Below are 17,564 nucleotides of genomic sequence, written 5' to 3'. Positions count from 1 at the left end.
ACAGAAGATAAAATGGTAAAAGTTAAAATGATTTGAAAAAAAGACCTTATGTGAAAGTAATGTTGAAAGTTTAATTACCAACAATATCACATAACATTTCAAGCGCTCTTGGGGGCCCCTCTGGTAGCCACGGGGCCCTAAGCAGCCGCTTAGTCCGCTTATGGGTCAGGCTGGCTCTGCAGCAGACTGCACAATTAGCTAAATGAGTTCAGGCAACTGAGAACTTTGTTCAGTCAATGGGTTTTAGTGTTTTAGCAATCGAGAAAAACTGTATTATAATAATAATCACTGGGTATTTATAACTTTTGGTATTAATGTATTTTTTCCCATCTTATATTTCACCTCTTGTTCTTTTATATTTAATATCATGTCATTTAATAATTATCAGTTTTAAGATACATTTTTGGTCTTTATTTGATAGAATAGTTGAACACAGGAAAGGGGAGATTGGGGGTGACATGCAGCAAAGGGCTGCGGGTTGGACTCAAACCCGGGCCACTGCGATAAGGACTGAGCCGTAGTATATTGGGTCAATGCTCAACCCACGTGAGCTACCCGGGTGCCCCAATAATAATCTTAATAATAATAATTATATCACATACAGTTTATGTCGTTTTTTTGTTTGTTGTTTTTGTAATCTCTCTCTCCGTCTTTAAATCATTTAACTTTGAATCATAAGGCTTTATCAAGTCATCTATGTCCGTTGGACGTGTCTAAAAGCTACACAGTATGTGCCTAACCTTTTGACCTGAACATTTTCAAAGTGTTCTCTTAACTTACTGCACAGGCAGGGGCTGATCTAATGGACAGAGTTAAGGTTGAATAAGCCCAGAAACAAGTTACATTCTGTTACACCATGGCCACTGAGAATGTTCCTATTCTGGTTTACTGAGCGGTATGCATCATTTACTTGTACCGTGTGACCTGGCACGTCTGAGCCGTGTTTGTTTGCTGTGCTTAATTAATGCATCAATAACTTAACACAAAGTATAGCTGAGGATGATGGGAAAGTAGGTGTTCGGTCATGAACCAAAGTGCAAATTGACATTTTGAGCTGAAATGTCTGTGCATTTTATTCCCCTGTTCTTTTAAACTTGAGTTCAAGGAGCAAGCTGATAGAGTTGGGTGTGAGAACCCTTTACTGTACTTTTAGAAAAGAAAGAGAGCCAGTCACATATTTAAGAGAAGTAGTCTGTTTTCTTCTGCTGTTTTTATGCGTTTTTTTGGCTTTGTCTTCCAGTGTGAAGCAGCTCGGCCTACACTGAAGAGTCCGTGGAGTTCTTCACTCTCACCACTAGATGTTGGTGTCTACTTATTCTTCTCCTCATTTAGGACTGTACCTTCATACTGAACATTATCACACACAGTGTTCTCTGAGGAAACAATGCATGGACAACAATGCAACAGTTAAATGTTAAATGCATTTGAAAAAAAATGCATTTAACTGTGGTTAACAAACTTAATGTGTTTTATTGGTTTGGTGGAATGGAAATCCAAATTTAATCTGCAACACTTGAATTTGAGGAGTGCGGTGGGACAGGGGGGGGGGGGGGGGGGGTTTGACTGGTTGTATTATGTTTTGAGAAGGAACAAGCAGATTGAGGAAGACTTTGCGGTGCTCAGAATTTGCTAAATGCCGTTCAGACAGGTGAGTACAACAATGAACTCCTTCGTATTTTAGAAAAACAGCCCTGTTTTCAGCTTTGTGATGGTGCATTTTCCAGCTGATCCAAGAGGCTTTTTAAAGACTTTATTTTAAGAAGTATGTGTGTTTCTCTCTGTGTGTGCATGCGTGCATTTGTGTCTAATTACATCCTTCTGTTGTTCATCATCACCCCCCACTGACTCTCTCTCTCTCTCTCTCTCTCTCTCTCTCTCTCTCTCAGTGGCTGTGAATGGGCAGCTTTCCGTGTCACCATTAATACCAACGAGAAAAAGGGAGGGAGGGAGGGAAGAGGAGGAGGGAGTCATTTACTCCCTATACCTCAGTACACCTTGAGATGAAAGAGAGAGGAGAGAAGCAGACAAAAAGTAGAAGTAAGGAGTGAAACAAAGATCTGCCGAGAGAGAGAGAGGGGGGGAAAAGTCATAAGAGAGGGGAGAGAGAAAGGGGAAAAAGCCACTGGACATATACAGAAAAAGAGGAAAAGGTCTGAGGTAGGAGGAAAGGATAAAAATGAAGGTGTCACTCTTTTAACTGCAGCTCCTTCTGCAGTGGGATTAACAGGTTTCTCTTCTTCTCCTGAAGAAAGACCCTACTGTCTAGTTCTCTACTTCTGTTCTCCATCCCCCCATCCACCGAGGAGGACGTCTGTGGTCAAAACAGGGAGAAAGGAAGGACAGAAGAACGAGAGGGCGAGAAGAGTTCAGATCACACAAAAGGGTAAGAACAGTCAGTCAGGAGGCTTATAGAAGCACGTTGGCTTTATGCATAATCTCATTAGTGTGTGTGTGTGTGTGTGTGTGTTTGTTTGTTTTAAAGGGCCATGGTGTTTTTTGTACTGTGGTCCAGCTGACATGTTTTTCTTATTTCTTAAAATATTAGCTGTTGAATATAGGCAAGGCAGCTTTATTTGTATAGCACATTTCAGCAACAGGGCAATTCAAAGTGCTTTACATAAAACATTAAAGAGCAGTTAAAAACAATAAAAAAATTATTATTAAAGACAATTATTATTATTATTATTATACATTATTATAATAAGTTTCTCTAGAAATATATCAACAATACAGGATATATACAGACAAAACCAGCTATAACTATATTCCTGTTAGTAATTCAAAATGTTATCAAAGAGTATAGTAGCACTACTTATAGTTGTGTTAGGGCTAGAATGTTCCATTATTGTTATATATTGATATCTTTCCAAATAATTTAAACACCAGTTTTCCTATTATCTATGGCTTATGACTTGCTTTTTCGATGGGTATTATATTCTGTAATGAAATCCTCCTCGAAATTCTCACAATTAACATTAAACAATGTGTGAAGGGAACATCGTTTCTTGGTTGAACTGGTAGACAAATTGTGTCATCTCTAAATTATCAAATGGGTCACAAGCCGCAATTTTACAAGCTGACTTTAAGAAAACATATAATGTCATAATGAGCACACATGGATGGCGTTTCTGATTGGATAGGACAGCCAAATCAGTTGATTGGTTTCCTTGAAATAATCAGATCTATTTGTGTTGTACTTTTCTAATGAACTGAAGATTTTTACAGAAGTACTTTATTGATTCTTCTTTAGTTTTACCAAAAGGAGATAGCCTATTCTGTGTATTTTTGCTAGTCTGAAGAACATTTTACAGATGGTACCGTAGGTTGTAGAAGAAGACAATTAATCTAATTTTCTACTGATTGTACAACCCAGTCTCACGGCATTTCGTGAAATGGTCACTTTATTTAATTTAGTTTATCTCGTTTTTTTTCGTCGTGGTCAGGACGTTTTTTTTTTAAACTAATGTATTTCAATGGGAAGCATTTTCGTGATCACAGCACTGAAATGCCAAAAAAACGACATAAACGTGTCTGTGTACACGAATCAATAGATTAAAAATAACGAGACCATTTTACGAACTGCTGTGAGTCGTATTGTTGTATTGTAATGAAAACAACAAAACAAGTCCTCCATAGAAAACAACAAATACATTGTTGCCCCTTTTAAGCGTTGTCCGGTCTGATGGCACTATCAACAGGATTAAAAAATAGCATAACATTTGATCGTATTCAGCTTTGTTAAGGTTGTATTGGGTTGTATTGCACAACAATTACTTGTTAAGGAAAACATCCTAGTTTTTCGTATCCGATGATTTGCTCAACTGCACTTTCGTAATACATTCATTTTTTTTAAAACATCTTCTACATACATTCAGTGTACTGTACCTTTATGTCTTTTTTTCCAATCAGCACCCTATGTAGCAAACTTTCAAACAAACATCTTTAAAGTTAAATTCCTGTACAAAGTCTAATATTATATGCAACCTCTTCATTTTGAAACTACTGTGCAGCAGTTTGAGTTTGACGCCCGGTCCCTCCTTTGGTACTCACAAAGCTTTTATACTCTTATCAGGGCGTATACGTTGTGATATCATTTTCTCACCTGGGTGTAGCCGAGGTCATGTCTACATTCATATTTCAACAGAATCCGCTGATATGAACAAATTTGGCAACATCAATTTATTAAGGCTGAATCAAAACAAGCTGAAAACAAAATCTGACATTTGGGCCTAAGGCAGCACATTTGGCCCTGCAGTTCCATGCCGAAGTGTCCTTGGGCAAGACACTGAACCCCGAGTTGCCCCCGATGCTGCGCCATCGGAGTGTAAATGTGTGTGAATGTTTATCTGATGAGCAGGTGGCACCTTGTACGGCAGCCTCGGCCACAGTGTGTGAATATGTGTGAATGGTTCCTGTACTATGTTAAAGCGCTTTGAGTAGTAGATTCGTCGACTAGAAAAGCGCTATATAAAAACAGTCCATTTACATTCTTGTGGACAAAAGCGATAGTGTTTTTACCACACGTGCTGTCGTAAAGGTCTTTCCTTTACGGTGCTGTATTACTGAGTTAGCGTTAAGGCCGTTTTATGCGTCAAATCGACGGCGTACCCTCGCAGACGCCTCTGGATCTACGGTGGACACTACGCCGAAGGGGTGCGGCGCCGCACGTCTCTCGTCCGTGGCTCGGTAGCGTTGCATTTCCCCCGACTCGTTTCCTGGTTCTCCTTCTCCATAAACAACATGAATTCCACGAGAGGGTTAACTTTTCCTGCTCCAGATTTCCCACCGTGGTCAGAAAGCTCAGGGGAGACACTTTGTTTCTCTCACTATGACTCTAGAGTCGCTACTCGCTCCGAAGCTGATCTTTTGTAACTCTCTCACTTCTCCCTCGCTCTAACACACACTCCCCACACACACACTCACACACACACACACACACACACACACACACACACACACACACACACACACACACACACACACACACACACACACACACACACCAGCGCACAAGTATAAACATCAGGCCACTTACGTAGGCTATGGTGAAAGCTCTGCGTGGAGCCTCCGCAGAACCGTAAAACGGTCTTTACCGGGAGGTCGTATAGTCGCGATGAATGTTTTGCTCAGAAAGAAAGTCATTCATTTACAATAAGAGAATACGTTACAAATGCATCGTTGCATTTCAAGTGTTGCGTACGGTAACTTAGCCTACTTTGGATGTATCGTGAGCTAAACCGGGTATCACTGTGTCACCAACCACAGAATTAAGAGTCTGTTGTAGTAACCAACGTAGTCATAATTTAGATTTATATAGCGCATGTCATGAAACCCAAGGACGCTTTACACAAGTATAGGGGGACAAGGGAATAGAAAATAGTAGGACAACAAAAACACGGACTGAACATAAATAAAAATCGGCGCCAAATGGAAGGGGGATGTAATTTAATGAAGCTACTGACTACAACCGCATCACGCAATGTAAAGTTATTTAAGAACCGGAACTAAACAGAGGTATGAATTAGCACAACTTTCATGCATTTATTTCACATCTACTGCAGTGAGATTCACTGTGTTCACTCGGAAGGAATCACTTCACATGGGTAGGCGCTTGTAATGACATTTCGAACATTTTAAGAGGCTTAAAAGCACGTTAAAAACTTGCCCGGGTTCAGCCTCCTGGGTGCTAACGCTAGCAGTAGGATAAAGGGTTTTTTACACTAGACGCATCCAAGGTGGCGCGCGACATCGTGACGTCAAAATGATGTAATATCCGGCCGGCGCATCCGATTTATGGCTTTTTTTTTTTCAGCGGTGCGCAACAAAGCGGAAACAGGAGGCCTGAATGAGTTCGCCGACAACTATACCTATAACTATACCAGGACTCTCAGAATGACTGTAAGTCTCTCTGGTAAACTCACTGGGTTAAGATGAGTTCTTTTATGGTGAATGAAAGGCTTGATCCGACGAAGTAGCTCATCCAATCAAATCGAAGCATTGACGGCAATGCTGCTGCCAGTTCTGCCGTTGTTTTACCTTTTTCTTTTTCTTCTAGTCAGTAGAAAGAGCAACGCCGGAAGCCTTTGCTCATTAGCGCCACCTCTGTTCAGGAGAAGACTGCAGCTAGCGTCGCGAGCACCAGCGCAGGTATAAATACTCACGGCGATCCCATGACGTCACATTTGTACGCGCCAGCTGGGCTGCGTCTAGTATATAATCAGCTTCACTCGCCGATTGTTTCTGTTTTTCTCGCTACTGACAGCACTCCTAATTTACAAACAACAGAGCTACGTGTTGAAATTGACCGGAATTCTCCTTTAAGTTACGTTGCTTGAGGCAATAAATCAGACTTCACAAAGCTCCCTCTGGAGACTCAAAAAGCTGTATAGCCTTTTTTTTTTTAGCATATGCAGATATACTCCCACAAACCTGTAAATACACTTTGATGTGCACACTTTGGAACTTGGTTTGCTATTTTATTCATTGAGGTAACTGCTGTTGTGACTTCTCTAGTTTCTCTTCTTCTCTAGTAAAACTTTTTATTCTCACAACATCATCCACAGTAACTTAACATTGACATATTTATTTGCTCATATTTCACAAACTCAAAAAAACAGCATCATTGCACAGTTGAAGCACTTCACCTTTCACTTTCCATTTGGGTTGCCCCAGAAAGTTACTCATAATCAATTGCCTTTGGGTTCGATATTAGTCCACAGCTGTCCCATTAGAGGGTTTTACTCTGCCACACTGCCTCTACCAGTGGGGGGTTGGTGGTGTGTGAAGAATGGGCAGGAGTTATAGATTTGGGTTCACAGATTGCAACATGTATGGAACAGATTGTTCAGGCTGATGAATTAATGTGTCTGTAAAATGTGGGGGGCATTGGCACCCTCAGATTAAATACATCTGAGAGCAGCCAGTATGCTTTAACAGATCTTTCACACCCGCTTCAAGCAGCAATTGGCCTGGCGGTGTGGAGGTACTGTAAGCAAGGAGCCAGGGTTTTAACTTGCCTCTCAATATTGCTATTTCTGTCACTTTTGATGGGTACGAATGAGTGCAACACTATGAATGCCGTTTTGACGGTTTGAAATTGTGTGCCATTGTCCCCGTCGTTGAAGGGGATATAATCAATGTTTATACCAAATAATGTATGAAAGGGCTAGGAAATAGGAAGGAGGGACTTTTGTTTCTCTGTTCCTGCCTTTCTTTTGTTCAAATGCATCTTTTGCTAATGTGTCTTGCAGGTACAAAATCTGATACCACACACACACACACACACACCACCATAGCTGCACACAACCTTTTGTCCTAGAACTCTGCTGGGGTAATTAGATGCTGAAATATTAATAGGTATTGTGTGTGTGTGTGTGTGTGTGTGTGTGTGTGTGTTGTGTGTGTGTGTGTGTGAGTGTGAGTGTGATAAAGAGAGGCTTGCATTCATGTGTTTTGCATTATTTTTATTTTTGCTGTGTTGCTTGAACACATGTCTACATGGCTCTTCTGAAAATTAAGATCACCACTGTTGCACTAAATACTTGCTCTTGTGGGAATTACTGGAATTGTTGGGTCTCTGTAAATTATAGAGTGTGCTCTAGACCTACTCTTTTTGTAAAGTGTCTTCTTGAGATAACTCTTGTTATGATTTGATACTATAAATAAAATTGAATTGAATTGAATTAAGATGATAAACAGTATTTTAAAGGGGAACTAATTACAATAATTTTGCGCTGTACACATTATCCCATAGATTCTTGTTGGCATATGATGTTAATACAGCAAAAAACAAACATTGTCTTCTCTGCTCAAAATGACCTTCTGCAATATGTGTCTGCTGTTTCTGCTTGGATTTGAATATTTAATTCAGCTGACGCCTCTTGCCCCTCTGACCATAAGCAAGACTCTGACTTCTATGTCAACAACCGTATCGAGCATAAACAGCCGAACACCAGCTGACCGTAGCCCCAGTTTGTGCCTATCACACATAGCTGCTGGTAATGCAGATACATAACATGATTGAGATGTATTCCTCTTCAGCAGCAGTAAACACAACACAAATGGCTATTAATAACCATATTCACAGCTTAACAAGATACACAGCAAGGCTCTACTGACCACCCACCAACACTCTCTTTCATTTCTTCATTTTTGTCTTTACACAGAAAGATTTTTGAAACTTGTTCTGGGCCCGTATTCATCAAGCCTCTGAGAATTACTCACAAGAACACTTAAGTGTCAGTCTCAGAGATGATTCACGACACTTTGCTATGCCACAAATGGGACTTTGGATGATGACATAGGCATGGGCCAATCACTGAATAGATTAACTTATTTAAACCTACATTGTGTAATTTTTTTAGTTTATTCTTAGCAAAAAAAACTTTGTTCTTTCACCAATATGTACTCATTCATGTGTAATTACTTCCACCAACTAATCAAAAGCGTAGAATCTGACATTCAGAATCATTCAGAATACATAGGAGCGACTCCCTCGAATGACGGCGACAGCAGCCATGTAGCGCCTCCATCTTTAAAATACATTAGCCAAAGAGGGACATACTGTACCTCCGCATTTCGCCCTCTTACACCTATTGGCACCGTGACGAATGCCAGGGGGAGATTACTCGCCAGGGAGGCGAAAAAGAGAATTAAAACGAAACCAAAGTTAATATTGGAGTGGCTAGAACAGCTGCGTGTAAACGATGGAGAGAGCTAATTTTGGGTCCAGCCACCGTAGGAGAAAGGGCTAGAAAGTAATATTCAGTTGGTTGTCATATACAATTTCATTGCTAGATGGGAGAAATTATTACACAATGTAGCTTTAAGAGCAGTGTTGTAATGTAACGGAGTACAAATACTTCGTTACTGTACTTAAGTAGAAATTTCACGTATCTGTACTTTACTTCGCTATTTAAATTTATGTCAACTTTCACTTTTACTCCACTACATTTCCTAGATAAAATGTATACTTTTACTCCGTTATATTTCCACTAAGCATCTTCGTTACTCGTTACTAAAAAATAAAATTAGAAGAAATGTGTGCTACTGCAATAAGGGAGGTTTGGCGAATCACTGCTCCTAGATTGCATTACGCACGCTCCGCACACCGCGCGCTCTATTTCAGCGCTTGTTTGTTGCTAAAGGAGGAGGAGGACGCACAACTGAAACCGCCATGGAAGCATGAGCCCCTACTGGAGGACCTCCCGTTATCGTAGACCACCAGGCTCGACATAAGCAATGGCCCGATGGCCCGCCCGGGGCCAGTAAAAACGTATGTCGGGCTGGTTGCAGCCACAGTCACTGGTGTGAGCGTTACTTCACGCAGCACATGTAGCCTACTGACTGGAAACGTTACCGAGGATTATTTACCGCCGATGGCGCAGATGAACGCTACACTCGTTACTGTCAGTAGGTAGCCTACAACAAACCTCCATGATTAAAGAGTCAATAATTATCAATAACCCACGTACCCGTTCTACAGGCAGAAACACGTAGAAACCATATCTCAGTCTGCTCTGTCTGCGCTGCCCACTCTCGTCCACCGCGCTGTGCAAACACAGCTCTACTCTGCAAACAGCGACTTTACAAACGAGCTAAAATGAAAGATGTCAGTTTGTAGTCTAACTGTTTGTCTTAATTTGCAACCAATCTTGAACTTTGGACAAACTCTTGTAAACGTAGCTGCTGTCTAAACGAGCCATCCTCGCCGCTGGAGCGGTAAACCTATGGATGTATTTTAAGACCAAAACAAATACACGTGGCTACTTAATATGCACGTGAATGACGCGTTCTTCATTGTTGACGATGTTGCCGGTTGTATTATTTAGCAACAGAATCGTTTTATTTCAAATTAGGCATACAGGACTAATCTGAGATCATTTTCTAGTTAAGTAGCCTATCTAGTTATCAATGTAGAAGGGACCAGCAAAACTCTGATCTACTGGCCCTGGGGCCCAGTAGATCAGAGTTTTGCTGGATCAGAGTTTAGATCAGAGTTTTTTTTTTATGTTGAGCCCTGTGACCACCCCGATAACGTCATACACCCGTGTTGCAAGAAATGTTTCTGTACATTGATGTCAGCTCTAAAAATCAGCTGTTTGTTCTTTGAACTTAAGATAATTGTGCCTGAAAAGTCCTAGAAAAGAATGTGATTTTGATTTGATGAGTGAGATTAAGAAGATATGGGAACCCTGAATATGCTTTATGCTTTACTATAAGAAAGCCACAATAAAAGTTCTAACCGCTTGCTTTAAAAAAAAAAACTTTTACTTTTACTTTTGATACTTAAGTACATTAAATATCAGAAAATTACTTTTGATATTTAAGTACATTAAATATCAGAAAATTACTTTTGATACTTAAGTACAGTATATATCAGATACTTTAAGACTTTTACTTAAGTAATATTCTAAAAGGTAACTTTCACTTCTACCAAAGTCTTTTTCTAGTACGATACTTCTACTTTTACTCAAGTATTGCTTTCTAGTACTTTATACAACACTGTTTAAGAGTATGCTCAGATAAATTCACATTGAATGGTCAAGTTCCTAAGAGGAGTTTACGTTCAACACACATTTGACAATAAAGAAGTTTCAAGAGAATACATTATGATATACACACATTCTCAGCACTTAAAACATAAATGGCACTTTGAGAAGCTGGATAAATACGGGCCCTGATCTCTGTGGACAGACTAAGATTAGCGCTGTGATTGGTGTGGTGGTTGTGTAGTGAGGGAAAAGTTGCAGCGTCTGTGTTATTAAGAAACCCTTTGAAAGGTTTCCAGCAAAGTGACCCCCGAGAGAGTCAGTTATTCAGAGTTTTGCTTTCAAAGAGTCAGTTCTGCCTCCGAAAGGCAGCTGTCACTGCTGCCAGGTGTCAAAGGTCAAATGACCCAGTTAAAGGTGGATAATGAGAGAGTGAACAATTTACTGTGGTTAATTCTCATGTACACAGGTTTTTACAGGGGTGTGATTACCATAGACCGTATATAAGAATGGACCAACAGAGCCCGTTGCTCTGGACGGAGACCAGTGAAGGATATTAGAAGCACTTTTTGGTGAGCGCTAGTGTTACTGAGCAGCCTCCAACTAAGAGACACAACGTAAATGTGACGTGAGCAACCTGTCTGAAAGTTGGAAGTCTTCTGGTAGCTGTGCCAAGAGAAATCTCAATCATTCCCAATCTCACAGAGACGGAGAGCGTAGGTATATGTAAGGAGATAACATGGGCACAGGCTAATTACTGATCACTAACATGCTAGTTAACATTAGTAATTACTGATCACTAACATGCTAGTTAACATTAGTAATTACTGATCACTAACATGCTAGTTAACATTAGTAATTACTGATCACTAACATGCTAGTTAACATTAGTAATTAAACCTAAACAGCTCATGTAAGTCGAAACTGCCTGTGAGCTTCTCCTGTACTATACGGTAATTCCTCTACTGTGTGACAGTAAGTCGCGTGGTTATGACACAATCGTTAGCCTATTTTTATAAAAGCGTCTGCTACGGAGCCATAACGTGAGCTACAAGGTAATGGAGCCTTTTATACATTGTCGTGTTTCTTTAGAAATAAACAACGGACAAATAGAGTCTTTAAACGCTTCAGATGTAAAGTTATTCGCTGTCAAAGTGGCCCTTGGTGATCACGGAAGGCTTGTATCATGTGGACACGCCGACAGTTTTGTTGTCATTACTTAGAATTCCTCATGGGGGAGACAGAAACTACGCACTACAGCTTTAAACAGTAACTGTACTCTGTCTTATCCTGCTTGTGTAACGAGTCTAACTCTGCATTGCGTTGTACAGTGGACAAGAATACTGGGTAGTGTACACATGCACCAGCATACGTGAACGCAAAAATATACTATCAATACATTTCAATTAATAAAGAGACAATGAAGCCTGGGGAAACTAAAACTGTAAAATAATTCACCGTTGCAATGTTTTTTTAAATTGCTCTTCTTGCAGAAACAATAAAAATAGCAATAAAAATGTCAACGCACAGTTAACACACACAGTTGGTCTTACAGAAAACTTCCAATGCCCCCTGCACAGTAAAACGTAACGTCCCAATGCAAATACAGTAGTAGTAGTAGTACGTAGTAGGCTACGCATCATACTGTGTCAACAGGTCAACATCCTGCGAATATAGGATGGAAACATGCAAATGATCAGAAATTGTTACGCAAAGGGCTTCATTGTGAGCCTATATTATTTATAAATATACACACAAAAAAAATAAATGTATACAGAAAACACAGCAGCACCAAAAGTGACTATTTTTATTTTTAGAGTATTTTAGAGTGGTGATTTTAATGACTGTACTGAATATTGTTTATTCATTGGTTCAGTATGTAAGCATGGTTTAAATCAGAACATTATATTCACAAAAAGTCTGAATGTTTTAAGTTTGTTGTTGTTTTTAATACCTCTTAGTGTAAATTACAACACATTTTTTTCCACAACCTGCACAGCTGTGTTTTATGAGTCAGTTGATTCACTCATATACATATTGATTAATGCAACAAGTCAAATAACAGGTGTGTATCTGAGGGGGTTGATGCTGTAGTCACTGTTTTTTCTAGAAATGGTAAATATGGTAAATATATGATATAGGAACTTACAAAAAGCAGGTTGAGAGAAATCAAGTACACCAAAAAATGTAATTTGCACAATTTCCTCACAAAATTACTTTTGACATGCACTGAACTCCCAATACATTGCATAACATCACAGATGAAATGTGATATGGAGAGGATCTAAAGGAGGACTTTAACTTTAAACTCTGACTCTGTTTTGCAGCTCAGGTGTAAAGCCCGAACAAAACGGTCTAATGAGGTCGAGGTGTCACGGCTGCCATGTGTCAACAAGTCAAAAGATCAAACTAGAGCTTTATTAAGGGAGGCTGAATAATTTACTAGAGCTAACACACACACACACACACACACACACACACACACACACACACACACACACACACACACACACACACACACACACAGAGAAAGGTAGCTGCAATTACTCTGTACAGCTTGTATGAAGCAACTCTAAATCTGTCCTTCATGAATAATGAACACACACACACACACACACACACACACACACACACACACACATTGGGTCACATATGTGAGTTTGAACTATGAAGTGTCTCTCTTACTTGATGTAAAGTAGTAAAAGGGGAAATTACATTTAATTAAGCTAACACTTTTATCCAAAGCAACTTCCAATAAGTACATTCAATCATGAAAGTACAAACTTCAAACAGCAGGAATAAGTATAATAAGTACAAGTACATCAGCTTTTTCCAGTACTATAATACTATAACCAAATACCTGCAATACAAACAACATTCCTTTCACTCTCCGTTTAGTGTTTAGTAGTATTTGCAAATATGGAAGAGGTCATTGTGTGTGTGTGTGTGTGTGTGTGTGTGTTACCTATAGCTATGTGTCTCCTATTAGCATATAGCTTTGTTATTTCATTTACACAAAGCCAGATTTAACAAGCAGCTTTTATGTGTCAGCTGCTCCTTTGATTATGTTTATAGGTAAAACAACACCCGAGTGTGTGTGTGTATGTGTGTGTGTGTGTGTGTGTGTGTGTGTGTGTGTGTGTGTGTGTGTGTGTGTGTGTGTGTGTGTGTGTGTGTGTCTGTCTCCTGGTGCTTTTCTGTAGGCCTACATGTTACTTGTTGCTTGTTTTTTATTTTAATTTTTTTCGGGTCTTGTCTCAATCACCCACCACTCAGCTTGGCTCTATGTATATTTTTCTTATTATCTGTATTTATATTTTTCCATCTGTATTTATATCTTTTCCATTCCAAGTACTTACTTTTTCAATATTATTTATATTATGGTCACACTTAAATATAAATATAATTTATATTATGGTTAATTACTTTCGCTGTTATGTAATTACATATTTTTCAATCTAATTTCACGTCAATTACTTACTTACATTACAGTATTTTTTTTGCACTATGGCCACCTCACTTTACTTAAATACTTTTTATATAATGCCACTTTACATTCATTTCGTGTTTTTTTTTTGCTCATTGTCTGTTGTTTGCCTGTTTGTTTGTTCGGTTGTTTGTTGGTTTGTTTTTATTGTGGAAAAACTGCTGCTGTAATAAGTGAATTTCCCCATTGTGGGATAAATAAAGTATTATCTAATCTAATCTAATCTAATCTTGCTGTAGGCCTATGCAATTTTATGTAAGATATGATAGCCACTGTAGGAACAGACAGTAAATAATTATCTTAACATGTCTCTCTCTCTTTCTCAGTGTCTACAGGTAACTGCTGATGTCCAGTCATAAGGACAAAAAGCAGAACCATGGTCATTCTACAGCAGGTACACACACACACACACACACACACACACACACACACACACACACACACACACACACACACACACACACACACACACACACACACACACACACACACACACACACACACACACACACACACACACCAACATGGCACATAGCTGAACTTTTGCAGTTTTATAAAGAAAGCCTACTGTGTGCAGCTTGTTGCAGTGAAGCTACAGCAATCATTAAGTGTTCAGCCACTCATTACCCTTTCCACTGAATCCTCTTTGTAGTCAATCACACGGACACACGGACACACGGACACACACACACACACACACACACACACACACACACACACACACACACACACACACACACACACACACACACGTGTGTGTAAGCAGGGTTGCCCTTAGTGTCGGTGTTTTTGATACTCAGTGAATGCGTTGCTGAACTTGTCAGCCTTTTTGATCGACTAATCAGCTCTGACAGCGTTCCCCGCTGTGGAGGCCCAAATGGGACGAGCCAATAAAACAAACTCACACACACACACACACACACACACACACACACACACACACACACACACACACACACACACACACACACACACACACACACACACACACACACACACACACACAGATCAGCCGATAACTACTCAGATGATATTTGATCAACAGCAGAACATTTTTATTGCCAGTTTGAAGCATCATTTTTTATAACTGGTGAATTTGGAAGAAGAAAAAAGCATCATTACATCTGGAGAAACACATTTTTGATTTTACCTTGGACCAACAATTCTTGTGATGACTAAGTGTTTGTTGTTCATGTGGAATTTGGTTTAAAAAAAGCGAAGCATTTTCTTTTCAACATGACAGAGTTTCTGAAGATGCACTTTCTCTGTTTGTAACAGTTTTTTGTCATCTTGTCTTTTCTTACCACCAAGCCAAGGATATTTTGCATTGGAAGTCTATAATTTGGGATGTCTCTGTGGATCTTTTAAAAAATTTAAATAACAACTAGCTCGGGAGACCTGTTGTCACCGGTTTGCTAAATAATATCAACCAATAACACAACAAGACAAGAAGGAAGCATTCATGTTTTAGCTTTTTGCCGTCCAGTTTATCCTCAGAATGGTGCAAGGATCTTAACTAGATGTGGTAAAAATGACAATGAAAAGGAACAGGAATGGATCTGATTGGTCACTGGAGGGCTGGGACACAAATGAACGCCGTCTCAGCTACAGATGCACCCTCACCCAGGTAAACTCAGGCTGCCGTCAGAGGACATGGTGAACACCAATGACTTTTAACGTTACAGTTTTGTCAAAGAATTTAGCTGATTTAAATTTGAAAAACTTGGTTTTTTAAACAAAAAAGAACTGGGTAGATGTATAGTAGGCTTGTAGTTGACACCATACTAATGGTAATTGTGAATATAAAGTCTTCACATTTCCTCATGCCATAAGTGGCAGTTTTAGATTTGTTTGGGACCCAGTCATACTTGTGTTACACCACAGTATCGATGCTATTATAATTTATGGGTGGTGAAGACAGGATGTCTGTGCTTTGATTTATGTTTAACACTAACATAATTAATCAAGATTTTTTGATTTTTTTGGTGTCTACATGGCTTGTAGGTGGTGTTGTGTCAAGATCTTAGGGCACATGTTTGACAACCTGCACACATTGGTAATAACGATTTATTTTTGCCTATGCAAAATAAAGGGAAATTAAGGGAAAGGTCGAAATGTTACTTTCTACATGTAATCCAGCGTTGGGATGCACCCTTTACGTGTATTTTGTGGTCTTACAGATGTGGTCAAATTTGAGTTCTGGTTCTTTCTGTGTTTACGTTGGTTTCAAGTCTCCTATAAAAGTAAAATACAGGTTTTTGGGAATACTCCTGTCACTGGGCCTAAAGGAATAGTTTGGATCTTTTGAAGTGTGGTTGTGGGAGGTACTTCTCCATAGTCACTGTTTTATCGACAATAGATGGCGGTCGGCACGCCCCAAGTTTTGAGAAGCTTGGGGTACTGACACAGAAGATGACCAATGTCCTGCTGTGGACGGGGGCAGCAGCTAAACACATTTTAGACAACTACAAGACATGGCCACAGCCATATAAAAAAATCCTCCCCAGGTAGGGCTGGGCGATATGGAGAAAATCAACTATCACGATATTTTTGACCAAATACCTCGATATTGATACCGCAACGATATTGTAGTGTTGACTAAATATTTACCCAATGAACGATATTGTAGTGTTGACTAAATATTTACCCAATGAAGTTTTTGATAAATAATCATCAGTAATGATATATATAATGACTAAGTGGGTAAAGGCAAATAATAGAACAGTTACAACAGTCTGGTAAGGTCAGAAAATGACATCACTTTACTGTAATGCAGCCTTTAAAACCAGGAAAAGACAACACTTTTTATGCCATATTACGATATTACGATATCCAAAATCTAAGACGATATCTAGTCTCATATCACGATATCGATATAATATCGATATATTGCCCAGCTCTATCCCCAGAAATCATTTTTAACTATTTATTCCTAGTTTATCTACTGGCAAGTGTTGGCTGCCAGCGACTTCTTTGGTGGCAGTTGTGTTGTTTTTTTCAGTTGTGTTTCAGCGAACTGATAAACTGTATTTCTGAAATTGTTCCTGACCTCAGAGGTTGTCCGGCTGGTTTGGTTTGTTAGAGAAGGAAAACAAAGTGGCCTGGAATGTGAAATATCTCATTCCTGAGGAGAACAGGGCCTAGGGTTCACCATGGGTTTACATTAGACGTTAGAAATCACACTCTGAAGCTTGTTCGTTGAGTTAAAAACTCAGGCTGCTCCAAACACCCAGCTATTGGGACGGTGTGGTTTTCTTGCACCGTGGTTAGTTTCAGCTTTAACTCAAAGCAACACATCCATTCACAAGATTACATTAAAAAAAGTAAATATCATAGAAATCGATTACTTCGTTACCAGCCGCAAGAAATCTTCAGGGAGCAATCTGCATGATACTTTAAAGTGATGGTTCGGAGTAATTCACCCTAGGGTCCTTTGCACCATGACCTCGAGCCAAACACCCCCCAGAAGCTTTTTTCACCTGGGTCTAACATTGGGAGAGTTAGCGTAGAGTAGCGTTATCAGCTGAATAGCTTAGCGCAGGGGCTAATGCACCCACGTTTGTATCTTGTAAGTTACCCCACTAATA

At 39.5% G+C, this 17,564-nt stretch overlaps 1 protein-coding gene across 4 annotated transcripts in view; it reads left to right on the top strand.

The window, feature by feature from the left end:
* Positions 1–2,110: 2,110 nt before the first annotated feature.
* The window catches only part of myo7aa (myosin VIIAa), a 97,384-nt gene continuing 81,930 nt past the window's right edge, over positions 2,111–17,564 (top strand). For 2 of the 4 annotated variants that reach the window (XM_039782924.1, XM_039782923.1), the window contains exon 1: positions 14,991–15,604. In XM_039782924.1, the coding sequence (XP_039638858.1) occupies positions 15,509–15,604 (96 nt within the window). In that variant the 5' untranslated portion in view covers positions 14,991–15,508. Of the gene's footprint in view, positions 2,158–2,248; positions 2,384–14,303; positions 14,372–14,990; positions 15,605–17,564 lie in introns of those variants that run through there. The other 2 variants (XM_039782925.1, XM_039782926.1) reach the window with 2 other exon arrangements.

The sequence above is a fragment of the Perca fluviatilis genome, chromosome 2, assembly GCF_010015445.1.
Source record: "Perca fluviatilis chromosome 2, GENO_Pfluv_1.0, whole genome shotgun sequence".
Taxonomy (NCBI): Eukaryota; Metazoa; Chordata; class Actinopteri; order Perciformes; family Percidae; genus Perca; species Perca fluviatilis.
The sequence above is the reverse complement of the archived record's forward strand: the minus strand, read 5'-3'. Positions and strand labels throughout refer to the sequence as shown.